The 26,518-nt window shown below is 45.0% G+C and overlaps 3 protein-coding genes across 3 annotated transcripts in view; 2 read left to right on the forward strand and 1 right to left on the reverse strand.

Annotated features, from left to right (window-relative positions):
* The first annotated feature begins 155 nt into the window (after positions 1–155).
* LOC121541537 (cGMP-dependent protein kinase 1) lies at positions 156–13,850 on the forward strand. The gene is made up of 21 exons (XM_041850612.2): positions 156–407; positions 712–911; positions 1,186–1,318; positions 1,396–1,462; positions 1,676–1,775; positions 3,058–3,171; positions 5,142–5,247; positions 8,034–8,097; positions 8,639–8,716; positions 8,921–9,015; positions 9,261–9,326; positions 9,637–9,711; positions 9,883–9,979; positions 10,053–10,192; positions 10,277–10,366; positions 10,838–10,979; positions 11,150–11,313; positions 11,403–11,525; positions 13,239–13,301; positions 13,541–13,607; positions 13,688–13,850. Exons 2-21 carry the CDS (start codon positions 716–718, stop codon positions 13,784–13,786), a joined length of 2,079 nt encoding a protein of 692 aa, XP_041706546.1. The 5' UTR covers positions 156–407; positions 712–715; the 3' UTR covers positions 13,787–13,850.
* A 2,978-nt stretch (positions 13,851–16,828) lies between these two features.
* On the forward strand, positions 16,829–19,690 carry stc1l (stanniocalcin 1, like). The gene is made up of 5 exons (XM_041850613.1): positions 16,829–17,039; positions 17,297–17,439; positions 17,571–17,678; positions 17,825–17,928; positions 19,271–19,690. The coding sequence occupies exons 1-5, from the start codon at positions 16,925–16,927 to the stop codon at positions 19,560–19,562; spliced, it is 762 nt and encodes a 253-aa protein (XP_041706547.1). The 5' UTR covers positions 16,829–16,924; the 3' UTR covers positions 19,563–19,690.
* A 3,925-nt stretch (positions 19,691–23,615) lies between these two features.
* The window catches only part of LOC121541540 (fibroblast growth factor receptor 1-A-like), a 28,148-nt gene continuing 25,245 nt past the window's right edge, over positions 23,616–26,518 (reverse strand). Inside the window, exons 12-17 of the mRNA XM_041850615.1 lie at positions 26,103–26,293; positions 25,823–25,945; positions 25,667–25,737; positions 25,365–25,502; positions 25,136–25,241; positions 23,616–24,855 (exon numbers count right to left, since the gene is read on the reverse strand). Of these exons, the coding sequence (XP_041706549.1) occupies positions 24,574–24,855; positions 25,136–25,241; positions 25,365–25,502; positions 25,667–25,737; positions 25,823–25,945; positions 26,103–26,293 (911 nt within the window). The 3' untranslated portion in view covers positions 23,616–24,573. The remainder of the gene's footprint in view (positions 24,856–25,135; positions 25,242–25,364; positions 25,503–25,666; positions 25,738–25,822; positions 25,946–26,102; positions 26,294–26,518) is intronic.

Genomic DNA, 26,518 nt, shown 5'->3' on the forward strand with positions numbered 1-26,518 from the left:
TTAAGGATACTATTTAATTGATGTAAATTAATCGTCCATACATTTATGTAAAACAATATATCAAAACTTGTATGCCAATGGCCGCGCGCGCCCTGCTCCGCGTATGGCGATATTGGCTACTCTAGAAATTGTCATTTGAGCGATCGGTTCTTCACTCGAGCGCAACCGGCAAAGGGCGAGAACGTGTCTGGTTGGTATCTGTCTCTCTTCATGATCTGAAGTGTCTTTTTACACCTTTAAAACTTCCGTTTTAATTCACATTCGTCGCAGTCTCCTTTCGAATAGCCTATCATGTTTGCTTTTCACACCAGCTATAAATCAATTGACACATGATGAGTTTGTGAATGCAGCATTAGCAGTCGGTACGAGCTTCTTCTTCACTTACACCCAGACAAGAGCTTGGACAGGTAGGACAAAATGTTTTACTTCATCAAATGTATTTTTACTGCATAAACTCGACATTCCCAAATTATCAGCAAGTGGTTTATGTGTGTTTCTATATTTCTGTTTTATTGTAACCTGTATATGCATATGGTTATTGTATTTCACTATGATTATGGGATTAAGCAGGCAATAATTAATTTTGCATTTGGTGGAGATGTCCCCAAAACTCACTAGTGAAACTCTTTATTCCCCATTCCTGTGTGTGTGCCTCTGTCTGCCTGCCTGTCCTCCTGCATGAAATGTGCATGCTGTATGTGTGTATATCAGGGCTATGGGTACTCTGAGGGACTTGCAGTTTGCACTGCAGCTGAAGATTGAGGAGCTCCGCCAGAGAGACGGTCTGATAGATGAGCTGGAGTTGGAGCTGGACACTAAAGATGACCTCATCAGACAGCTGCAGACAGAACTGGACCGCCATCGCAACGCTCCACAACACACAGGGACCACTGGGAGCACAGAGAACACAGGTAGGTACCTAACTAGTCATTACACCTTAAGTAGCATTACCATGCACCTCTAATACAACACAGACCTATGGGAAACGGAAAACAACACAGGGTACCAAACCAGTCATAACGCTCCTGGGGGTGTTCAGTGAATTCAAGGGTAGTTGGGCATGAACCTGTGAGCCATCACTCTCAAGGCTAATGTGACAGATTGGGGTTGAACGCAGTCTCCTGCCTGCCACAAGACTGTGTTAGCTCCCTGAGGTAAAGCCTAACCAAAATGGGTGTCTGTCAGGACCCGGGCTGTCCCCACCAGTGCCTGATGAGCCGCAGAGGACTAAGAGACAGGCAATATCAGCAGAACCCACAGCCCTGGACCCTGCCCAACTCACACACGTCACACTTACCAACTACAGCAAGAGTGAAGAGTGAGTACATACAGACACACACACACACCCACACACACACACAAAGACACTGACCCAGTCTCTTTACATGTGCACAGGTCTAGAGAGCTGATCCATAGAGCTCTGTTGGAGAATGAATTCATGAAACACCTGGAGCAGGAACAGGTACTAATATTGCTACGACTGTATAGTATTACTGTGGTACCACTGGTACTCTCACTGTCTGTTCCTGTTCATTTATTTCTCTCCTCTCTCTCTCTCTCTCTCTCTCTCTCTCTCTCTCTCTCTCTCTCTCTCTCTCTCTCTCTCTCTCTCTCTCTCTCTCTCTCTCTCTCTCTCTCTCTCTCTCTCTCTCCCTCTCTCTCTCTCTCTGTGTAGATTCAGACCATAGTTGACTGTATGCATCCCACTTGTCTGGCCCGGGGCTGCTGTGTCATACAGGAGGGAGACGACGGATCTCTGGTCTATGTACTGGAGGGTGAGAGGCATTGAGGGAGATGGAAGGATGGGGAGGGGGAGGTAGGGAGAGATGGAGCGTAAGAGAGGTGGGAAAATTGGCAAATGAAGAGGGATAGAGAGAAGAGGGAGGGCGGGCGGGTGAGAGAGAAGGGGAAGAGGTGGGGAGAGAGGGTGAAAGATGGAGGGAGGGTGAGAGATGGAGGGAGGGAGGGTGAGAGAGGGAGGGTGAGAGAGAGGAAGGGAATAGGGAAGTAGAGAGGTGAGAAGGTATGATAGTCTAGGCGAAAAGGGAGGCAAGGGAGGGACAGATAATACCACAGATAGAACAATGAGACAGATATTTCACCGGATGTATAAATGTGAAGCATCCGGTTGGCGTTTTCACTCACTACCAAAAGCCCAGTGGCTGGCAGTGGGAGATGATGGAACAAGATGGATTTTGGCCGACATTCTGCTAATTTACTTATCGATCAAACATTTGATCTCAATACAGTTTTTTGTTCCCAAAACTACAATTTGTTACAAACAGAGTGGACTACGTTTTGTAGACTTTACCCTTTGCCAAAGTTTCCAAAAATTGCATTGTTTTGAAGGTGTGCAAAGGCTAATTCAGTTACTGCACACACGCACTTCACAGAGTAGGCGTACCCCAACGGAAATATGCAAATGACTGCTAGAACGCACCAATAGGATCTCACTATCTCATGCTTGGCTCTGCCCACCTCCTTGCTTGTTCTGCCCACTATAGGTCATTTGTTCCCATTTGAAACGACAGGCTATGGTCTATCTTGGTTTAGTTATACAAACCTTTGATGATACTGTAGATCAGGTGATATCATACAGTGAGCTCACTGTAGCAGAGGCAGACAGGTCACACACACACACACTTCTTGCTCTCTCAGGCGCTCTGAGACATCTGTTCCTGTCACCTCGACTCCTCTCCTCTTAAAAATATCTGTTAATCTGTCCTTTGTCTCTCTCTGTTTCTCATTCACACACACACACACACACAGACACACACACACACACACACACACACACACACACACACACACACACACACAATTAGACCATGTTGATTATACAGTCCATTCACTTCGGTAAACATCCATCAAGAGAGTGTGGGTGTATTACCATGAAGAGATGATTCATATTAATGCATGCCTTTAAGTGTGAATGAGTGGGGAGTTGGGGAGTTCTGTTCAGTTCAGGCAGGTTTGATGATGTAATGTTGGTTATGTGCGTGCCTGAGTGTGTGTGTGTGTGTGCGGTTGTGCGTGTGTGTGCGTGCGGGTGTGTAGAGGGGAAGGTGGAGGTGACTAAAGGGGAACAGAAGCTGTGCACCATCGATCCTGGGAAGGTCTTTGGAGAACTGGCCATCCTCTACAACTGTACAAGGACTGCTACTGTTACAGGTAACACACTCACATCACTGCTATTTTAGGTAGGCCACTGTAGCTCAGTTGGTAGAGCATGGCACTTGCAACGCCAGGGTTGTGGGTTCGTTTCCCACGGGGGGCCAGTATGAAAAATGTATGCACTCACTAACTGTAAGTCGCTCTGGATAAGAGCGTCTGCTAAAATGACAAAAAATGTAAAAATGACACACATACACTTATTTGATTGAGTTCAGGATTAGGAATTGTTTTTGTAATCTGTTCATCCTCCTCTCTGCCACTAATGATTAGTCTGATGGATTGAGGTGAGATTTGGTGTCAGACTAATGTGTGTGTGTGTGTGTCTGTGTGTGTGTATGAATGTGTTGAGGCTAAGTGATTGGGGTGAGGCGTGGTGTCAGATTTACGCTGTGCTAAAAGTATTTATTTAATTTCAGCAGAGAGGTACCGTAATAATTGAAAATCCACCCACGGGTCATTTTCAGACACACACACACACACACACACTGTACGTGGTTACAGTCTGATTTGGGCTGTAATATGCCAGTCCTGTCAGTAGGCTGCCTGTCTTCTTGTGTTTATGCATTCTCATTGGTGTGTGTGTGTGCGTGAGTAGGTGACAGCCTCCACAGTTCACAAATCATTCCTTTTACAAAGAATAAAGAATACTTGGTGCTCTTCATCCTTCTACTCTTCTACTCTTCTTCTCTTCTTGTCTCTCTCTCTCTCTGAGTGGTGAAGTGTCTACTGTACAATGAAATTCAGGGTCAGGTAGTTATTGGTCTGCTGAGAGAGAGGGAGAGAGAGGGAGGTGAATAGGAAAAGAAACAACTCCTTTGGCTGCTTTCTCAGTCCCTCTCCTTTAGCATCTCTCCCTTGTCCTTTCCTCTCCTCTATCCTCTCTTCTTTCCACACCTGCAAGTCTTTTTATTTTACCACGTGTCGACAGCGTTCAGTTTGGCCCTTCATTCTTCCTTGTCTCTGTCTCTCTCCATCACCAGAGTTGATTGACAGGTAGTGAACATGTGTGATGTGGGCGGGGGGGAGGTGAGGACAGGGTCTGTGAGGGTTGGGAGGAGGAGGTGAGAAAAAAGGGGCATGTCTATATAATTACCCTCTTATTAGAATAGAGAGAAACAACGCGTGTGTGCAAGTGCCATTTTGTGTGTGTGTGTAATAGCAGATAATTAGAGTGGGATGTGAAGGATGTTTAATTATCACAAGGCTCTCATATCTAAAAGGAGAACTGTTGAGATAATGACATTTCCTATCAACTGCTATGTGTACTGTGCTGCTATATGTTGTTGCACATGTGACTGTGTGTGTACTTTTGTAAGTATGTTATTGTGTGTGTATGTTTTTGCATAAAGACAGTATGTGTGAGTGTATGTGTTGTTGTTGATCTTACAGTGTGGGCAGCAGAGAGAGAGAGAGAGAGAGAGAGAGAGAGAGAGAGAGAGAGAGAGAGAGAGAGAGAGAGAGAGAGAGAGAGAGAGAGAGAGAGAGAGAGAGAGAGAGAGAGAGAGAGAGAGAGAGAGAGAGAGAGAGAGAGAGAGAGAGAGAGAGAGAGAGAGAGAGAGAGAGAGAGAGAGAGAGAGAGAGAGAGAGAGAGAGAGAGAGAGAGAGAGAGAGAGAGAGAGAGAGAGAGAGAGAAACCTTGAAACTGTGCCATGCTCATTCCTTTAGCAACCACTCACACGCATGCACACACTCCAGGGCCTGCATCTCTGATTGTTTGTGTATGTAAGGCTTTCATTGACATTCCCTCTACTGGCTACATGCCACAGGATTGAATCATATTATCATCTTTTTTTGTGTGTTGAATGGGATGGGGAGTGTTCATGAGAGCAACAGGTGCGCGAATATGGAGGCTTTGAAATTCATTGAAATTGGCGTACTCTTCTGTCTCCCCTCTCCACTTCCTCATATCTCTCTCTGCCCCTCTTTCTTTCTTTCTTTCTTTCTCATCTCTCCATATCTCCCTTCAGCTCTGACTGAAATTAAGCTGTGGGCAATAGACAGACAGGGTTTCCAGACCATCATGATGAGGACTGGACTCATCAAACACTCCCAGTATATGGAGTTCCTCCGCAGGTAGCACACACAGCTAACACACACACACAAGCATGCACGCACGCACACACACACATGCACGGTTAGCTTCTGCTTCAAACACACAGTTTATTATGCAGCTTTGCAGACTTCTATGAGCCTAGTTGAATAGACAGATGATTAGGATTCAGTAGCCACAGAACACAGAATGTTTGCTAGCTTCTGTCACGTCTAGGGTTGCAAAGCTACAAGTAATTTACCAAAGTTACCGGAATCTTCTGTCATTTTGGTAATTAGCAGGTAATCTATGGCAATCTATGGTAACTTTGGTAATTTATACTCAAATAACTTTTAAAATGTTTAATTGTATATAGTATTAATTTTTGATATCTGTGTCCATATTGTCCATGAGTTTCTAGTGGATAGACCATGTGGTTCAAAAGAAAACAGCCTAATTAATAAGAAAAGCATCTAATCAACAATGGCATTATTTTCAATTAACTCTGCAACTCTTTCAACTATTGACTTTTTACAACTGCCACCAGTTTGGCGCAATTTTTTTTACAACAAAGACATATTTACATTGTAAAACAAGGCAACAGTAAACATGTCATCCCACACGAATGATGACTAACAAATTACTATAGCTCCCCCCTTGGGTCAATCAGTGTAATTTTGTATATGCCGGATCTCTATGGCAAGACGCATCATTCGCCCAAGTTTCGTCAAAATTGGCCCAGTGCTGTCTGAGATATCGCGTGTGACTAACGTATGAGCGGATGGACGGACGAAGACAGATCAACATTCCTCTCCACGATTTCATCTGAGGGACAATAAAGTGCTGAAACTCTCATTATAAATGGTATTCACTAAGTTAATGGTTTATATTTAGGATAATTTATTACAGCTTCGTCATTCTATTTTTTATTTTGAAATCATCTTATTTTATTATTTTATATATTTTTACATGTGATAAATCCACGCAGAGGGCCAGAGATAATTACAGACACCTATGCTAATCTGAAGTACCCAAAAGGGCCACTAGATGTATTGTGATAAATTACGTAAAATTCTTGAAAGTTACCAAAATTCTGGTAGTTTACTGGTAAACTTAGAACATTTCAAGTAATATACCCTCCCTTTGCAACCCTAGTCACATACAGTGAGGGAAAAAATTATTTGATCCCCTGCTGATTTTGTACGTTTGCCCACTGACAAAGAAATGATCAGTCTATAATTTTAATGGTAGGTTTATTTGAACAGTGATAGACAGAATAACAAAAAAATAAATCCTGAAAAACGCATGTCAAAAATGATATAAATTGATTTGCATTTTAATGAGGGAAATAAGTATTTGACCCATCTGCAAAACATGACTTAGTACTTGGTGGCAAAACCCTTGTTTAAAATCACAGAGGTCAGATGTTTCTTGTAGTTGGCCACCAGGTTTGCACACATCTCAGGAGGGATTCTGTCCCACTCCTCTTTGCAGATCTTCTCTAAGTCAATAAGGTTTCGAGGCTGACGTTTGGCAACTCGAACCTTCAGCTCCCTCCACAGATTTGCTATGGGATTAAGGTCTGGAGACAGGCCACTCCAGGACCTTAATGTGCTTCTTCTTGAGCCACTCCTTTGTTGCCTTGGCCGTGTGTTTTGGGTCATTGTCATGCTGGAATACTCATCCACGACCCATTTTCAATGCCCTGGCTGAGGGAAGGAGGTTCTCACCCAAGATTTGACGGTACATGGCCCCGTCCATCGTCCCTTTGATGCGGTGAAGTTGTCCTGTCCCCTTAGCAGAAAAACACCCCCAAAGCAGAATGGTTCCACCTCCATGTTTGACGGTGGGGAGGGTGTTCTTGGGGTCATAGGCAGCATCCCTCCTCCTCCAAACACGGCAAGTTGAGTTGATTCCAAAGAGCTCCATTTTGGTCTCATCTGACCAAAACAATTTCACCCAGTTCTCCTCTGAATCATTCAGATGTTCATTGGCAAACTTCAGACGGGCATGTATATGTGCTTTCTTGAGCAGGGGGACCATGCGGGCGCTGCAGGATTTCAGTCCTTCACAGCGTAGTGTGTTACCAATTGTTTTCTTGGTGACAATGGTCCCAGCTGCCTTGAGATCATTGACAAGATCCTCCCGGGTAGTTCTGGGCTGATTCCTCACCGTTCTCATGATCATTGCAACTCCACGAGGTGAGATCTTGCATGGAGCCCCAGGCCGAGGAAGATTGACAGTTATTTTGTGTTTCTTCCATTTGTAAATGATCGCACCAACTGTTGTCACCTTCTCACCAAGCTGCTTGGCGATGGTCTTGTAGCCCATTCCAGCCTTGTGTAGGTCTACAATCTTGTCCCTGACATCCTTGGAGAGCTCTTTGGTCTTGGCTATGGTGGAGAGTTTGGAATCTGAATGATTGATTGCTTCTGTGGACAGGTGTATTTTATACAGGTAACAAGCTGAGATTAGGAGCACTCCCTTTAATAGTATGCTCCTAATCTCAGCTCATTACCTGTATAAAAGACACCTGGGAGGCAGAAATCTTTCTGATTGAGAGGGGGTCAAATACGTATTTCCCTCATTAAAATGCAAATCAATTTATAACATTTTTGACATGCATTTTTCTGGATTGTTTTGTTGTTATTCTGTCTCTCACTGTTCAAATAAACCTACCATTAAAATTATAGACTGATCATGTCTTTGTCAGTGGGCAAACGTACAAAATCAGCAGGGGATCAAATACTTTTTTCCCTCACTGTATTTTCACATTCTTATTCACACAATTGATTTGAGATTGATCTTGTTCTCTTTCTCTCTTTGTCAGTGTTCCCTCCTTTCAGTCGTTGCCTGAGGACGTTCTTAGTAAGGTAGCTGATGTTCTGGAGGAGGTGAGGAGTACACACACACACACACACACACACACACACACTGGCATGGTCAGATGGAGAGCAGCTGGTGGTGACAGTCAGTGTGGATTTGTTTTAAGAGTGTGTGTGTTCGTGTGTGTGCGTGAGTGCACTTGCATGTGTGTATGTGTTAACTGCATACTGCCATAGACACAAGTCACATGCCTTCCAGCTTCTAGAGACACGCAGACTGTTTCTCCTTTCTGTGGTAAAGTGCTTCCCCCGTGTAGCTCAGTTGGTAGAGCATGGCGCTTGCAACGCCAGGGTTGTGGGTTCGATTTCCACGTGAGGCCAGTATGGGAAAAAATATATATATAATGTATGCACTCACTAACTGTAAGTCGCTCTGGATAAGAGCGTCGGCTAAATGACTAAAATGTAAAAATGTCTGAGAGCCACGTCCCTCTCTCTCTCTTCTCCCCTGCTGTTCTCTTTCCCTTGTCCTCTCCCACTCCCTTTCTTTATCTCTTTCTCTCTTTCTCCCTCTCTCCTCTATCTATCTCTCTCACTCTCTCTCTCTCAGACTCACTACAGTGAAGGTGATTACATCATCAGGCAGGGTGCCACGGGAGACACCTTCTTTATCATCAGCGAAGGACAGGTGAGGAAGAGGAGGTGGAGGAGAGAAGTGTATAAAATCACAATCATACTGCCATCATGTGGACATATGCAGTAATGCAATTAAAACATACCAGTAATAATCATAATTTAAATTCACAGACTTCCTCCCAATAACTTCCTCTCTCTTCCCCACGTCCCCTCTCCTCTCCCCCCTTTTTGTCTCGTCTCTCCTGGCTGCACTCAGGTAAAGGTCACGCAACAGAAGTCATCCAATGAGGAGCCAGAGTTTCTGACCACACTCTCTATCGGGGACTGGTTTGGAGAGCAGGCGCTAAAAGGGTGAGACAACAGCACCTCTAACAACCAAACAACAACAAGCAGCTTTAGAGAACAGCCAAAGACAAAACGTGGCATGTAATGTATTCATATTACATACTAACCAAACACACCAACCAATTGCCTAAGTAAACATATACTCTTATAGGTTTAGAGTAGAATTGTATTGGGCAAAGTAAGATAATAAAGATTACTTCTTATTTATGTTGATAATGAATTATTGTATTAATATTTCTCTCTCTCCCCAGGGAGGATGTTCGAACGGCCAGTGTCACAGCAGTAGGAGAAGTCACCTGCCTGGTCGTGGACAGAGAGTGAGAGACCCAGGGGGGTGGGAGAGAGAGAGAGAGAGCGAGAGAGAGTGAGAGAGAGAGTGTGTGTGTGTGCCACAGGAGGCTGCTGAGGGGAGGACAGCTCAAAATAATGTCTGAAATGGAGTAAATGGAAACAATGTGTTTGATGAGTTCAATTACCATTCCATTCATTCTATTCCAGCCATTACTATAAGCCCGTCCTCCCCAATTAAGGTGCCACCAACAAACTGTGGTGCGTGCGTGTGTGTAATTGAACTGTTCTTCATTGGTTGATGTGGGGTTGTGTAACTCTACCCCTCCCCTGTTCCAGGTCATTCATGCAGCTGATTGGAGGGCTTGATGATGTCAGCAGCAGACAGAACGAGAGTGATGAGCTCAAGGCCAAGTAAGTGTCACTACATCTCTGAATTCTCTTCTTTCATTCTCTTTCTAACTTTTTCTTGTTTCACCAAACTAAGTTTAGTCAATTTAGTTTGTGATACTGTATATCCAACCATACAGACTCACTAATTTCAGTGAAAAGATATTGGGCAATTGATTGACCCCTTGTCTCCAGGTTGGAGGCAGAGGCAGTGTTTTTTTCCAGCGTGTCTCTCAATGATTTCCACGTCATCTGTACACTCGGAGTCGGAGGCTTCAGTCGCGTCGAACTGGTAAGTGTGAGTGTGTGTACTAACACGACTGTGATGTGTGTGTGTTTAATATGTATAATGTGTGTGTGTTCAGGTGCAGTTGAAGAGTGATCCCAGCAGGTCGTTTGCTATGAAGGTTCTGAAGAAGCGTCACATTCTGGACACCAGTCAGCAGGGTCACATCCTCTCAGAGAGACGCATCATGATGGACGCACACGGCCCCTTCACCGTCCGGTACACAAACACACACACACACACCACACAGCCACTTCACCGACAGTTACGCACACACACACTGACGCTGTGTGTCCTGTCCAGGTTGTATCGGACGTTCAGGGACTCCAAGTATCTGTACATGCTGCAGGAGGCCTGTCTGGGAGGAGAACTGTGGACTCTACTGAGTGCCAGGTGTGTGTGTGTGTACATCTAGAACGACTGCAAATGAAACCTGTCTGTAAACAAACTGCTCAGCCAGCTATCCACTAACCCTAACCCTAGCTTCATGCCCACATCTCAGTTCAACTCTAACCTTAGCCTCAACCCTAACCCTAGCTTCATGCCCACATCTCAGTTCAACTCTAACCCTCAACCCTAACCCTATCTCCATGCCCACATCTCAGTTCAACTCTAACCCTAGCCTCAACCCTAACCCTAACTTCATGCCCACATCTCGGTTTAATTCTAACCCTAGCCTCAACCACAACCTAACCCTAGCTTCATGTCCACATCCCAGTTCAACCCTAACCCTAGCTCCAACCCTAACCATAACCCTAATCCTAGCAAGTTGTTACATATCAATAGAGTTGCAGTTGATAGTTTGAGCACCCATAGATCATCTATGGGACTATTCAAATAAACATTTTCATGTGACTTTTCCAGGGGTTCGTTTGATGACGGCACCACACGTTTCTATACAGGCTGTGTTGTAGAGGCTCTGGCCTTCCTCCATGTTAGAGGTATCATCTACAGAGACCTCAAACCTGAGAACATCATACTGGATCACAGAGGATACGCTAAACTGGTACACACACAAACACACATATTTTAATGCGGTTAACACCTCCAACACAGCATAGGTTTCTGAATAAACAGGCAGTGTGGTTTCCATCATCTTCAGTTGATTGTATCTCGGGCCACAGACACACAGAAACAAAATAGGAACCCTATTTAGTGTGCGTGTTTATCTATCAGGTGGACTTTGGCTTTGCTAAGAAGGTGGGTCTGGGTCAGAAGACGTGGACGTTCTGTGGGACTCCAGAATATGTGGCCCCAGAGATCATCCTGAACAAGGGACACGATATCTCTGCTGACTGCTGGTCCCTGGGGATACTCATCTATGAACTGCTCAGCGGCAGGTACAGCGTGTGTGTGTGTGTGCTCAGAGATGGGGTCTTCTTATTGGTCTCAATGTCGAGACTGTATTTTTCTCCCTCTCCTTCTCCAGTCCTCCGTTCTCTGGTTCTGACCCTATGAACACCTATAACATCATCCTGAGAGGAATCGACATGGTGGAGTTCCCCAAGAAGATCTCCAAGAGTGCAGCCAACCTCATCAAACGCCTCTGCAGGTACAGTGGGGGAAAAAAAGTATTTAGTCAGCCACCAATTGTGCATGTTCTCCCACTTAAAAAGATAAGAGAGGCCTGTAATTTTCATCATAGGTACACGTCAACTATGACAGACAAAATTAGAAAAAAAATCCAGAAAATCACATTGTAGGATTTTTAATGAATTTATTTGCAAATTATGGTGGAAAATAAGTATTTGGTCAACAACAAAAGTTTCTCAATAATTTGTTATATACCCTTTGTTGGCAATGACACAGGTCAAACGTTTTCTGTAAGTCTTCACAAGGTTTTCACACACTGTTGCTGGTATTTTGGCCCATTCCTCCATGCAGATCTCCTCTAGAGCAGTGATGTTTTGGGGCTGTCGCTGGGCAACACGGACTTTCAACTCCCTCCAAAGATTTTCTATGGGGTTGAGATCTGGAGACTGGCTAGGCCACTCCAGGACCTAGAAATGCTTCTTACGAAGCCACTCCTTCGTTGCCCGGGCGGTGTGTTTGGGATCATTGTCATGCTGAAAGACCGAGCCACGTTTCATCTTCAATGCCCTTGCTGATGGAAGGAAGTTTTCACTCAAAATCTCACGATACATGGCCCCATTCATTATTTCCTTTACACGGATCAGTCGTCCTGGTCCCTTTGCAGAAAAACAGCCCCAAAGCATGATGTTTCCACCCCCATGCTTCACAGTAGGTATGGTGTTCTTTGGATGCAACTCAGCATTTTTTGTCCTCCAAACACGAAGAGTTGAGTTTTTACCAAAAAGTTATATTTTGGTTTCATCTGACCATATGACATTCTCCCAATCCTCTTCTGGATCATCCAAATGCACTCTAGCAAACTTCAGACGGGCCTGGACATGTACTGGCTTAAGCAGGGTGACACGTCTTGCACTGCAGGATTTGAGTCCCTGGCGGCGTAGTGTGTTACTGATGGTAGGCTTTGTTACTTTGGTCCCAGCTCTCTGCAGGTCATTCACTAGGTCCCCCCGTGTGGTACTGGGATTTTTGCTCACCGTTCTTGTGATCATTTTGACCCCACGGGGTGAGATCTTGCGTGGAGCCCCAGATCGAGGGAGATTATCAGTGGCCATTTCCTAATAATTGCTCCCACAGTTGATTTCTTCAAACCAAGCTGCTTACCTATTGCAGATTCAGTCTTCCCAGCCTGGTGCAGGTCTACAATTTTTATTTCTGGTGTCCTTTGACAGCTCTTTGGTCTTGGCCATAATGGGGTTTGGAGTGTGACTGTTTGAGGTTGTGGACAGGTGTCTTTTATACTGATAACAAGTTCAAACAGGTGCCATTAATACAGGTAACGAGTGGAGGACAGAGGAGCCTCTTAAAGAAGAAGTTACAGGTCTGTGAGAGCCAGAAATCTTGCTTGTTTGTAGGTGACCAAATACTTATTTTCCACCATAATTTGCAAATAAATTCATTAAAAATCCTACAATGTGATTTTCTGGAGAAAAAAAATCTCAATTTGTCTGTCATAGTTGACGTGTACCTATGATGAAAATTACAGGCCTCTCTCATCTTTTTAAGTGGGAGAACTTGCACAATTGGTGGCTGACTAAATACTTTTTTTCCCCACTGTACATACAAACACACACACAGACACACACACACCACACACACACAGAGAGCATAGAGACCTCATCAAATGGTGCTTGCGCAGTGTGTTTATGTAACTGTATGTGTTTGTATTGCCCAGGGACAACCCATCTGAGAGGGTGGGGAACCAGAAGAACGGGGTGAAGGACATACAGAAACACAAGTAAGAGTTACCATGGTGATGAGGACTACTGTAGCTACCTACCGATAGGACTGCATGGAACAGAAATAGCTACATTTTCTGAAATAACATTTTATTCTTCAGCTCCCGTACAGCCATGTCTCACTAGAGCAACTGAAAGCAACAGAGATGATTTACCACAGTTAGTCACAGTTAGGACGACTAACCTGGGCTGTGTCCGAAATGGCACCCTATACCCTATTTTTGTTATTTCTCTTCAGGTGGTTTGAAGGTTTTAATTGGGAGGGACTCCGACAGACAACTCTAGCCCCTCCTTTCACTCCTACTGTGAGTAAATACGCATATACACACACACATATACACACAGACACACACACACACACTCAGCCGTGTCTCTTCTTTCCCAGGTGGAGGGTCCACTGGACACCAGAAACTTTGACTGTTTCCCTGATGACAACGAGGCCCCGCCCCCAGACGAGGAGTCCGGCTGGGATCTGGAGTTCTGATTGGACAACATACATTATGTAGAACAGACATGTCTTTCTGACATACATTACCAGTCAAAAGTTTGGACACACCTACTCCTTCAAGGGTTTTTCTTTATTTTTACTATTTTCTACATTGTAGAATAATAGTGAAGACATCAAAACTATGAAATAACACATATGGAATCATGTATTAACCAAAAAAGTGTTCAACAAATCAAAATATATTTTAGATTCTTCATAGTAGCCACCCTTTGCCTTGATGACAGATTTCCACACTCTTGGCATTCTCTTAACCAGCTTCACCTGGAATGCTCTTCCAACAGTCTTGAAGGAGTTCCCACATATGCTGAGCACTTGTTGGCTGCTTTTCCTTTACTCTGCGGTCCAACTAATTCCAAACCAACTCAATTGGGTTGAGGTTGGGTGATTGTGGAGGCCAGGTCATCTGATGCAGCACTCCATCACTCTCCTTCTTGGTCAAATAGCCCTTACACAGCCTGGAGGTGTGTTGGGTCATTGTCCTGTTGAAAAACAAATAATAGTCCCACTAAGCGCAAACCAGATGGGATGGCGTATTGCTGCAGAATGCTGTGGTAGCCATGCTGGTTAAGTGTGCCTTGAATTCTAAATAAATCACAGACAGTGTCACCAGCAAAGCACCCCCACACCATCACACCTCCTCCTCCATGCTTCATGGTGGGAACCACACATGCGGAGATCATCCGTTCACCTACTCTGCATCTCACAAAGACACGGCGGTTGGAACCAAACATTTCAAATTTGGACTCATCAGACCAAAGGACAGATTTCCACCGGTCTAATGTCCATTGCTTGTGTTTCTTGCCCCAAGCATGTCTCTTCTTCTTATTGGTGTCCTTTAGTAGTGGTTTCTTTGCAGCAATTCGACCATGACGGCCTGATTCACGCAGTCTCCTCTGAGCAGTTGATGTTGAGATGTGTCTGTTACTTGAACTCTGTGAAGCATTTATTTGGGCTGCAATTTCTGAGGCTGGTAACTCTAATGAACTTATCCTCTGCAGCAGAGGTAACTCTGGGTCTTCCTTTCCTGTGGCGGTCCTCATGAGAGCCAGTTTCATCATAGCGCCTGATGGTTTTTGCGACTACACGTCAAGAATCTTTCAAAGTTCTTGAAATGTTCCGTATTGACTGACCTTCATGTCTTAAAGTAATGATGGACTGTCGTTTCTCTTTGTTTATTTGAGCTGTTCTTGCCATTCAAATTTGTATTTTACCAAATAGGGCTATCTTCTGTGTACCACCCCTAACTTGTCACAACACAACTGATTGGCTCAAATGCATTAAGAAGGAAAGAAATTCCACAATTTAACTTTTAAGAAGGCACACCTGTTAATTGAAATGCATTCCAGGTGACTACCTCATGAAGCTGGTTGAGAGAATGCCAAGAGTGTGCAAAGCTGTCATTTACATTTTAGTCATTTAGCAGACGCTCTTATCCAGAGCGACTTACAGTTAGTGAGTGCATACATTTTTCATACTGGCCCCCCGTGGGAAACAAACCCACAACCCTGGCGTTGCAAGCGCCATGCTCTACCAACTGAGCTACAGGGGACCCAAGGCAAAGGGTGGCTACTTTGAAGAATCTCAAATACAAAATATATTTTGATTTGTATAACACTTTTTGGGTTACTACATGATTACATATGTGTTATTTCATAGTTTTGATGTCTTCACTATTATTCTACAATGTAGAAAATAGTAAAAATAAAGAAAAACCCTGGAATTAGTAGGTGTGTCCAAACTTATGACTGATACTGTATAGATTAAGGCATCATGTCAACTCTAATAATGGCATTTCTGTCTGCAACAGTCAGTGTGTTGCACCCTCCTGAATGCGAACCTGGTGGGCTAGGTTTAACTGGTTGGTTTACCATGTGAGTTAGGAGTATCTGGCGGGTTACCGGGTAAGCTAGGTATACCAGGTTTGTCTCTGCCAAGGTGAGCTTGGGGTTCATATAACAGCTTTCTACAATACAATAAGAATGTTTAGAGATTTGTTTGTGTTCCTCTGTTTTGACTTGGAAAATTGTGAGTTCCACAATATTTGGTCATAAAATATATAACCAAAATAAAAAAACATTAAACTCTGTATCAAATGTCTGAATAACTAAACAGAGCAGTGTCGTGCAGAAGCACCCAGAGGGAGAGAGATGTGACTGCATGTAAAAGGAAGAATAAGGGGAAGAGTGTGAGAATGAATGAGGGGAAAGTTAATGAAAGTTTGAACAGGATCATTTCCTTTCTCAGATGGTCACAGCGCTGAGATCCTTATCAGATCATTTAACCCCTTATAGGCTGATGATATGTGTTTGAGAGCTGTGAGATGTTATCAGATCCAAAGAGGTCGTCCTGTGTCACCAGGGATTGTTACATCTCCATGGTAACAGAGGTCATCATGGAAACCCTGCCACCTCCACTAACAACCTTTCCCCCCCTCATAACACACACACAAACACTCTCTCACACAAACACACACGCCTTTCACAATGATTGATCTGCCTTTCTACATGACTGAACCACTACACATGAAACGTGACTGGGATATTTAAAACAACTAATTTCTATTCCCGTTTCCTATGTCTAATTGAACTAGGGATTCTATTTTTAGAATCTTAAATTGAAGTAGCCTATTCTAAATCAAACTTGAGCTAATCGTATTCATATTACAATACTGAAGGTTTCTGGTTTTGCAGACAAGTAATTTTCCCCACGAACGCACCTGAACATCTGCTTCTCACCTTAGAAGACCATTGTAACCTTGCCCTATGCATTTGGGAATAATATAATCCCTTTAGTTTCAATTTCCACAATGAACGTTCTTTCATGAATAAATATGGGCACAAGCACGGAAAGTTCCAAATCGCTCAGTGGAAACATTCTATAAATTAGCCTAACGCACGCGCGCACCGCGACCCCCACTGGTGATGCCGGTCGCTGATTGGACAAACCCGCTGGGGGTCCAGTGAGTTATATAACAAACGGCTTATAAAAACGGCTCGTAAATGTAACACTAACCAGGGAACTAACAGAGAGCTACATCCCAACTGTTCTCCAGCAAAAATCAAGCCGACCTCTCCTACCTGTCCCACCCGAAGAATATCACCCTATTTGGACAAGATGCTAGCTAAATTCGGCCTGTTCGCTATCTTCCTAGTCCTGGGGACTTCTGCCTTCGACACCGAACCAGAGGAATCCTCTCCTCGCCGTGCACGCTTCTCCTCCAACAGCCCCTGTGAGTACCGTTGGTTAGCCTAATGTGCAAAAAACAATGCCAACTGCAGTTCTCATCCAAAAAGGCTGTAGATATAGAGTGCATTGTGTTCAAGCACAAGAGTTGGGTATGAAAGTTGCCTCTTCTGATCAAACCTTCCTAAAATAGTTGCATTCCCATGAATAGAGAAATAGGCACATTCTTAAATGTGCGTGAGTGTAGCCCACTACAGCCTATGTCAATTGCTGAAGTTTGATGTGTTTCCCCCCCCTTTCCAGCGGAAGTGGCTGGGTGTTTGAGTGGTGCTGTAGCCGTGGGATGTGGACCATTTGCCTGCCTGGAGAATTCTACCTGTGACACGGATGGCATGCACGATATCTGCCAACTATTCCTCCACACCGCAGCTACCTTCAACACACAGGTAATCTATACACACACACACACACTTTTTTGACAACCCACTGCAGTGTCTCTAACCCTGTGTGTGTGTGTGTGTGTGTGTGTGTGTGTGTGTGTGTGTGTGTGTGTGTGTGTGTGTGTGTGTGTGTGCAGGGTAAGACATTTGTAAAGGACAGTCTGAGGTGTATTGCCAATGGCGTCACGTCTAAAGTGTTCCAGACCATCAGGCGCTGTGGAATCTTCCAGAGGATGATCTCTGAGGTCAGTCACTGGCTTTATTATTAGAGATTTACAACATATCAGCCGTCATACCTTCCTATTGGCGCCAAAACTATCCCAAATAACCTCTACTGTGTGGTAGGATGAAGTGCTAGTTTCTGAGATTTAAAATGATTGTGTGTGCATAGGTCCAGGAGGAGTGTTACAGTAGGCTGGACATCTGTGGTGTGGCTCGCTCCAACCCTGAGGCCATTGGAGAGGTGGTACAGGTACCTGCACACTTCCCCAACAGGTGAGTCAGTCAAATCAAATCAAATTTTATTGGCCACATGCGCCGAATACAACAGGTGTAGACATTACAGTGAAATGCTTACTTACAGCCCTTAACCAACAGTGCATTTATTTTAAATAAAAAAGTAAAATAAAACAACAACAAAAAAGTGTTGAGAAAAAAAGAGCAGAAGTAAAATAAAATAACAGTAAGGAGGCTATATATACAGGGGGGTACCGGTGCAGAGTCAATGTGCGGGGGCACCGGCTAGTTGAGGTAGTTTAAGTAATATGTGACAAATAATAAAGTAATAAAGTGACTATGCATAAATAATGAACAGAGTAGCAGCAGCGTAAAAAGATGGGGTGGGGGGTCGGGTGGGGGGCAGTGCAAATAGTCTGGGTAGCCATGATTAGCTGTTCAGGAGTCTTATGGCTTGGGGGTAGAAGCTGTTGAGAAGTATTTTGGACCTAGACTTGGCACTCCGGTACCGCTTGCCGTGCGGTAGCAGAGAGAACAGTCTATGACTAGGGTGGCTGGAGTCTTTGACAATTTTGAGGGCCTTCCTCTGACACCGCCTGGTATAGAGGTCCTGGATGGCAGGAAGCTTGGCCCCAGTGATGTACTGGGCCGTACGCACTACCCTCTGTAGTGCCTTGCGGTCGAAGGCCAACCAGTTGCCATACCAGGCGGTGATGCAACCAGTCAGGATGCTCTCGATGGTGCAGCTGTATAATTTTTTGAGGATCTGAGGACCCATGCTAAATCTTTTCAGTCTCCTGAGGGGGAATAGGCTTTGTCGTGCCCTCTTCACGACTGTCTTGGTGTGTTTGGACCATGATAGTTCGTTGGTGATGTGGACACCAAGGAACTTGAAGCTCTCAACCTGTTCCACTACAGCCCCGTCGATGAGAATGGGGGCGTGCTCAGTCCTCTTTTTTTTCCTGTAGTCCACAATCATCTCCTTTGTCTTGGTCATGTTGAGGGAGAGGTTGTTATCCTGGCACCACACGGCCAGGTCTCTGACCTCCTCCCTATAGGCTGTCTCATCGTTGTCGGTGATCAGGCCTACCACTGTTGTGTCGTCGGCAAACTTAATGATGGTGTTGGAGTCGTGCCTGGCCATGCAGTCATGGGTGAACAGGGAGTACAGGAGGGGACTGAGCACGCACCCCTGAGGGGTCCCCGTGTTGAGGATCAGTGTGGCAGATGTGTTGTTACCTACCCTTACCACCTGGGGGCGGCCCGTCAGGTGTTAAGTGTGTGTGTGTGTGCGTGCGTGCCTGTGTGCGTGTGTGTGTGTGTGAGTGAGTGAGAGTGACTAATGCGATGTGTGTGTGATAACGGTGAGTCTGTATTCCAGGTACTACAGCACTCTGCTTCAGTCCCTGCTGGCCTGTGATCAGGAGACAGTGGCGGTTGTCAGGGCAGGGCTTGTTTCAAGGCTGGGGCCAGACATGGAGACCCTCTTCCAGCTGCTGCAGAACAAGCCCTGCCCCCAGGATTCTAACCAGGGTGTTAACTCCTCCCCTCCCGGCTGGCGCATGGGGTCTCCCCCCTCCTTCAAGATCCAGCCCAGCATGAGAGGAAGAGACCCCACCCACCTGTTTGCTAGGAAACGCTCTCTGGAGGAGTCGGATAGAGAGATGGAGTAGAGAGGACACACACACTCACACCACAGCTACCTTAAACACATAAACACTCTCATTTTAAAAAAAACATTTGAGTCATTTAGCAGACACTCTTATCCAGAGTGACTTACAGTTAGTGAGTGCATACATTTTCATACTGGCCCCCCGTGGGAAACGAACCCACAACCCTGGCGTTGCAAGCGCCATGCTCTACCAACTGAGCTACAGGGGGCACTCACACTCATGAATGCTTCAACTGTCTATGTATGCTGACACACACATATTTTCACATGCAAAGTGATTAAGGGTAAATGATTAAGGGAAGTTTGGGGCTGTTGTAATGTAGTAGTTGATTTGGGGAAGCGTCTATCTAACTGCTGTTGAAAGTATTTCTGTGTTGGCTGATACTTGATGAGAGGGAGATGAAACTTGTTACCTGGACTTTGAATGTGGAGGATTATATCTGCTCAGAATAGCCTCAACTAAACCTAGAGAGCTGATAATTTAATGTTAACAATTTAAACATTTCAAAGGCCATCTAGAAAACGAACCGTCACTGTAGTTCCATCTGATTTCAACATGGCACTACAGCCATAACATCCCAGTTTTGACCAGTGATTAACAAGACAATCCTATTTAAAAAGAGCTATGGGCATATTATTATAGATATTTATTTTCTGACAGAATGTTTATTTATGATGTTGATGTTGTATTATGTCTTTAGTTGTAACTTGTGTGATTGGTTTAAGTTGTCGGCAGTGGGCGGGGTTTGACATCTTGATGTGACGTCACTTTCTGATGCCGTACTGTATGCCGCTCTATGAGGATGTCACCACCCCCTCAGAGGGACATGTCAACGCAACGCGCTGGTCGTGGGGCTCACCGCATCCTTCTCTGTCTCTGTCTGTGTTAATGTTAGAGTCTTATACTGTGTAAGATGTGGTTAGATCATATATGATTTGCGATCCTGTGTGTAAGAGAATGTGTGTGTGCTAGGCTAGTTGAGTCTGGTACTCTACACTATGTGGGCTTGGGGTAATTCTCTCTGCTACAAATAAATGTTGTAACCTTCATAATTTTGTCTATGGTGATTTGTGTCGAGACTAGTGATTAAACGATCACAGTTTCACACATCGATGATCTTAAATCACTTGCATTGGTGTTAGAGTGTGAGGTTAAAGTATTTTGGAAGTTTATACTGTCATTTCCATCCACTGGGTGGCAGTATACTCCTATGGATGATCCCTGGCCAGGGGCTGTGCTTCCTCAGTACAGTCTTACTCTACAACAAGATGATCTCTGGTACAAATCTCCAGTCCCAGCCAAACTCCCCAGGCCTATGACTTTACCAGACCTCTGTACATACAGCCAGAACCAGCATTCTAAATCACAGGCCTGTAAGCCCTCCTACGTTCTTCTTACCACTTTCTCACAGTTAGTTTCTATGCTTTACAAACTCATCTGTTAGAAGTCTATCTGACAGACCAGCCCTAAGTGGTTCAAAACATCCCGAATTGAGGTAATGATAATAACTCTCCCTAATCAATCAATATGATCAGTTATGAGGTTGTTGGCCCAGACAGTTTGAAAGGGAAGGGAGGAGAGGTGTACAAGAGGAAATGATCTATACTGCTAATGGCTCCCTAAGTGTTCAGTAATGACATAGAATACATTATTTATCTCTCTGTCTCTCAGGAGTACATTTGGTAACATTTACCAGTTTCAACTGCTTCAGAAAGAAACGATGCTATACTAAAAAGTTATGTTTCTAAAATGGCGGTTTGGGTCACAGCTGATCTATTCCTTCTAGGTCGTTATTAGGGTCAGAAACAGAAACAGTGGTGGTTGTGGTTATTGGGTGGGTCGCAGCAGGGAATTTTGGAAGGCTTTAGATGGGTCACAGTACAAAATAGTCTGGGAACCAGTGGTAATGAGGTACTCAGTGCTGACTCTGTCTGTCTCTCACACACACACACACAATAGCTAGTGTTGGCTATTCAGCATGATAAATCCATTGGGGTGGGGGCAGGGTAAAATGTCAGTTGAGGTGACAAAACAAATAATACATGTCCAAAGGGGGAGCAGATGGGGGTAGGAAGTCTGGGGGGGGACAGGGGGAGTAGGTAGCTGACTAGTGGTGGCTATTCAGCAGCCTGATGATGTGGGGGTAGAAACTATTGACCAGTCTTTCATTTACATTTTAGTCATTTAGCAGACGCTCTTATCCAGAGCGACTTACAGTTAAGTGAATACATATATTTTTTTATACTGGCCCCCCGTGGGAATTGAACCCACAACCCTGGCGTTGCAAACGCCATGCTCTATCAACTGAGCTACATCCCTGCCGGCCATTCCCTCCCCTACCCTGGACGACGCTGGGCCAATTGTGCACCGCCCCATGGGTCTCCCGGTCGCGGCCGGCTACAACAGAGCCTGGATTCGAACCAGGATCTCTAGTGGCACAGTTAGCACTGCAATGCAGTGCCTTAGACCACTGCGCCACTCAGGAGTCTGCAGTTTTTGCCATGATGCTCTTATACTGCTCCTATACTTAGTGATGGAAGCGGGGAGAACAGGGCATGGCTCGGTGGCTGGGCTCCCTGATGATCTTCTTGGCCTTCCTACGACACAGGCAGTGTGCACCCAATGATGCGTTCTGCTGAGCGTACCACCCTCTGTAGCACCTTGCGGTCAGCGGCGGTGGAGTTGCCGTACCAGGCTGTGATGCAGCCCGACAGTATGCTCTCGATGGTGCTCCTGTAGAACACCGTGAGGGCCCTCGGGGACAGGCCGGACTTCTTCAGCATCCTGAGGTTGAAGAGTCGCTGTCGTGCTTTATTCACCACGGTGTCCGTGTGGTTTGACCATTTCAGCTCCTCTGAGATGTGTACGCTGAGGAACTTGACACCGTTGCTAGCCACCCTGTGAATAAATCTTCAGCATTTTTACAAAAGGCTGAGAACCCTGATAGCCCCTGTGTTTCTCCAGGCTGATCCTCTGCTAGCTCCTACAGGTGTTGAAAACAGCACCACACTGGATGCCAGTGACTCTGACACCCCTCTGAACAATCTGTCCCTGGTGGAAACTGCAGCCCCATTATGGCTCCTCACACCCTGTAACGGCAGCTCATGGCCCATTAACCCCAATAGTGTCCACATACAGCCAGGAGAGCACTTAATGGAGAGGGGTGGCAGGGGTGGGGTGTTTGCATTAACACCTTGGTGGGGGACATTCATTGCCGTCATTGTGTGCATTTGTTTGTGGTGGTCAACATATAGGGCAGATGGCTGTGCTAACAGCCCTCATTTCCAGGAATACAAGCAGCCCCGAGAAAACACACTCCTCAACGCGTTTAGACAAGCCAAGATTTACACAGTGACTCAGGGAGAGCTCAGGGAAGTTAACACTATTCAGGGTAATCAGGTTAGAATAGGCTACTTCAAATATAGAGAGAGAATGGGTGGGGTGCTTTATCCTTAAGCCTTGGGAGAAGTTTATTGAAAATTCCTGAAACTGAAATAATAAGGATAGGATCCATATGAAATGGTTTTATTCAACACAGTTACCGGTAGGTATGAGCTGTGAATAGAACACAGGACATAGAACACAGAAACAGCCGAAATCTCACCAGAGAGAGCTAATGCAGCCAGAAGTTTAACAGAACGTTTCCTCTCCAAGGGACAGACATGCTCTCCAGACCCTGGACCTCAGCCAAACAGGCTGTCAACTGTGAGTGCGTGTGTGTGTCTGGCAGGAAGCTTCTGTCTGCTGTAAGGTCCAGATCTCAGGGTGATTGATAGAGCGAAGGTACTGGCCAATACTCTCTTCCCACCATTAATCACACACACATACACACGCACACTTACCATTTTCTGGAAAGAATGCTTCCTCTGCATTCAGCAGCAGAACCGCTCCTCCCTCTCTCTCATCACACAGTATTTCACCTGTCCTTTATTCAGCCTCTGAAGTCCTGGAGCACTACTACGCAACATTTGGCTGACTGATCACTCCAGCATGTGCTCTCTCTCTCTCTATTTTCTTTCTCATTCAAAAAGACTTCAATTAAGTTTTGTAATACTGTTTTCTTTATTAACAGTCCTTTAATAAAGGCATTCACTGTAAAGGAAGGTAGACTTCCATTGTCGATAAGTGCATTTGCCACGGTTTTAAAACCATTTACATTATCAATAACATCATCATTACCCTCAACATAACACTGGTGTCCATAGAGTCCAGAGGAGAGAGTGATGCTGTTACTGTAGGCAAGCCCTGACTAACACTGCTGGAATGATATTAGCTTATTAAAACACATAGCATCTTACCCACTTCTTTCCTCTGATTCTAACATGATATCCACTCCTCTCTTAGGTGTAATTTCATTGACAGGGATAAAAACAAGCAACCATGTAAAAAAGTAATACAGGAAATATATTTTCATATTACACAATTCATAATATATTTACAAAAGAAGTGAATTATTTATTTTCCCATGGTAAGATTTCCTTTTTATATCCTGTATGGTTTACTCAGTGAAGCAGCAGCTTGTTGCATAATATGGCAATGAAAATAATGTTTAGCAGCCTCCTCCTCTGCCTCTTGCTCCTGTGTGAGTCTCCTTGTATTAATAGTTCAGTATACTCCTAGGGAGAAGAAGAGAAGAGCCCAGTCTTTGTAAAAAAAAGTATATTTCATGTCTTATGACTCTGTTATAACCCTCTGTGTGTCTATCTTTGCCATAGTCTTAATCTTTGTGAATGAGCCTCTCGCCAGAAATGCAGAGCAGGTCAAATGAAACCACTAAGCTCCGGGGCAGACTGGAGAACGAGGGGTTAAAGCACTCAGCTAGTGTCCTGCCCTCTGGTAGGTCTCCCAGTCACCAAGGAGAGGCTGGGGGTAGAAGCCTGGGGGTGGGGGGTAGGAGGGGCTGGGGGTAGGAAAGGCTGGCTGTAGGAGGGGGGCAGTAGTAGCTGAGATGAAAGCAGAGATCATGGTAGGGACTGACTAAAAGGGAGGTGGATAGGTTAAGGTGTGTAGATCAACGTTGGCTGTGTCCCCAGGTGGTGGTGTGCTGGGTAGGTATGGTGTAGGTCAGGATGGACATCCGGGAGGGAATATGGTGGTCGTAGGCCAGGGTAGAGGTTCGAGAAGGGGTCCTAGGGGGGGTGTGCTGGGTGTAGAGCAGGGTGGAAGTCTGGGACGGGCTCCGGGAAGAGTACTCTGCTCTGTGGGTCGTCTCCCTGGAGGAGTCAGAGGAGCTGCTGGTGTCTGGACCCGCTAGAGAATACTGGACCACAGGGATGGACAGATCCAAATACTCCTAGAGAGAGAGCAGAGACAGCAGGAGGGAGAGAGAGAGGACACGTTCAGGGAAACATTTTACATTTGTTTACATTTTAGTCATTTAGCAGATGCTCTTATCCAGAGCGACTTACAGTTAAGTGAGTGCATACATTTTTCATACTGGCCCCCCGTGGGAATCGAACCCACAACCCTGGCGTTGCAAGCGCCATGCTCTACCAACTGAGCTACAGGAGGTATTTCAATGATACGAAAAATTAAAATTATACGAAAATGACACTGTGTGTGTGTGTGTTTACCTGGTTGGCCATGAGCGAGAGTGTGCGGTCCAGATCCTCTACCAGCTGTTGGAAGGTTGGTCTGTGAGACTGAACAGCATGCCAGCAGTCTCTCATCATCATGTACCTGAGAACAAACACCACCGGGTAAGAACAGACTGTGTATTTGCATTACTATACGTGCAAGGACATTATTATACTTGTATTACTATACTTGTGAGGACATTATACTGTGTGTGTGTGTTCTCACAGCTCCTCTGTGCAGGCGGCTGGTCTGTCCATACGATGTCCCTCCTTCAGCAGTTTGAACAGCTCCTCTACAGGGACACCAGGGTAGGGAGAGCCTCCTAGAGTAAAGATCTCCCACAGCAACACACCAAACGACCACCTACAACACACACATACACACAGAATTCAATACAATTAACTATCACTTTATCAGAGACATTTATTGGTGGGCTTGAAAATAAACCTGGACACATAACATGATGGATCAACGCAACGCCATGGCACAACACAACATGATGTCTATTAAAAGAGTGTGAGACTTACACGTCACTCTGGTGAGTGTAGATGCGGTCAAACAGAGCCTCTGGTGCCATCCATTTCACTGGCAGACGACCCTGTGAAGAAAACAAGGGGTTAAACCATCTATATGTCTGTCTGTCTGTTTAAGTCAACCCACTCCATTTAGACCAAGTTACTCACGTTGGTTGTCTTCTTGTAGTAGTCTATGTGGTGGATGTCTCTGGCCAGCCCAAAGTCTGCGATTTTCATCACATTGTCCTCTGTCACCAACACATTCCTGGCTGCCAGGTCTCTGTGGATACACTACAAAACAAACAACTTATTGATTAATTCATTGATTGACACAAATGTCCACACTTCTAGGAGAAAGGGAGAAGCAGAGTAAGAGAAAATAATAGATGCAAACGAAGAGAGAGAGACAGACAGAAAGAGAGACAATAACACTGGTCTCTTCTCTGACCTTCTGTGAGGCAAGGTAGGCCATGCCCCTTGCCACCTGGTAGGCAGCAGACACCAGCTCCCTGACCTCCAGGCTGTCCAAGGGGGCCTGGGTAGACCCAGACCAGTACTCCAGACCCACGGGCCTCCGACACCGCAGGTACTCTCTCAGGTTGCCCTGAGATGCATACTCTACCACCACGTAGAGAGGGCCTGGAGAGAGAAGAGGGTTATAATTAGGCTTGGACGGTATACCGTATATAGCGTATACAGGGGTATTTGGAAAAAGCCACGGGATGGTTTTTCAACACCGTTAAAACTATTTATTTATTGATTTTTGTTGATTTTTGTAATACCTTGTTTTGTTTTTTCTAAATATTTTTTTTAGGGGGTAGATCAGCATAAATATTGCAGATAGATTGTAACTTCCATCAATGT

Source organism: Coregonus clupeaformis, chromosome 27 (genome assembly GCF_020615455.1).
Source record: "Coregonus clupeaformis isolate EN_2021a chromosome 27, ASM2061545v1, whole genome shotgun sequence".
Classification (NCBI taxonomy): domain Eukaryota; kingdom Metazoa; phylum Chordata; class Actinopteri; order Salmoniformes; family Salmonidae; genus Coregonus; species Coregonus clupeaformis.

Bases quoted from the DNA above. Each gene is read 5' to 3' on its own strand.
- LOC121541537 (XM_041850612.2), top strand. From the start codon at position 716: ATGGGTACTCTGAGGGACTTGCAGTTTGCACTGCAGCTGAAGATTGAG. The intron at 8,717-8,920 runs GTGAGGAAGAGG...GGCTGCACTCAG, and splicing joins TTATCATCAGCGAAGGACAG to GTAAAGGTCACGCAACAGAA. The intron at 10,367-10,837 runs GTGTGTGTGTGT...TGACTTTTCCAG, and splicing joins TGGACTCTACTGAGTGCCAG to GGGTTCGTTTGATGACGGCA.
- stc1l (XM_041850613.1), top strand. From the start codon at position 16,925: ATGCTAGCTAAATTCGGCCTGTTCGCTATCTTCCTAGTCCTGGGGACT. The intron at 17,440-17,570 runs GTAATCTATACA...GTGTGTGTGCAG, and splicing joins CAGCTACCTTCAACACACAG to GGTAAGACATTTGTAAAGGA. The intron at 17,679-17,824 runs GTCAGTCACTGG...GTGTGTGCATAG, and splicing joins TCCAGAGGATGATCTCTGAG to GTCCAGGAGGAGTGTTACAG.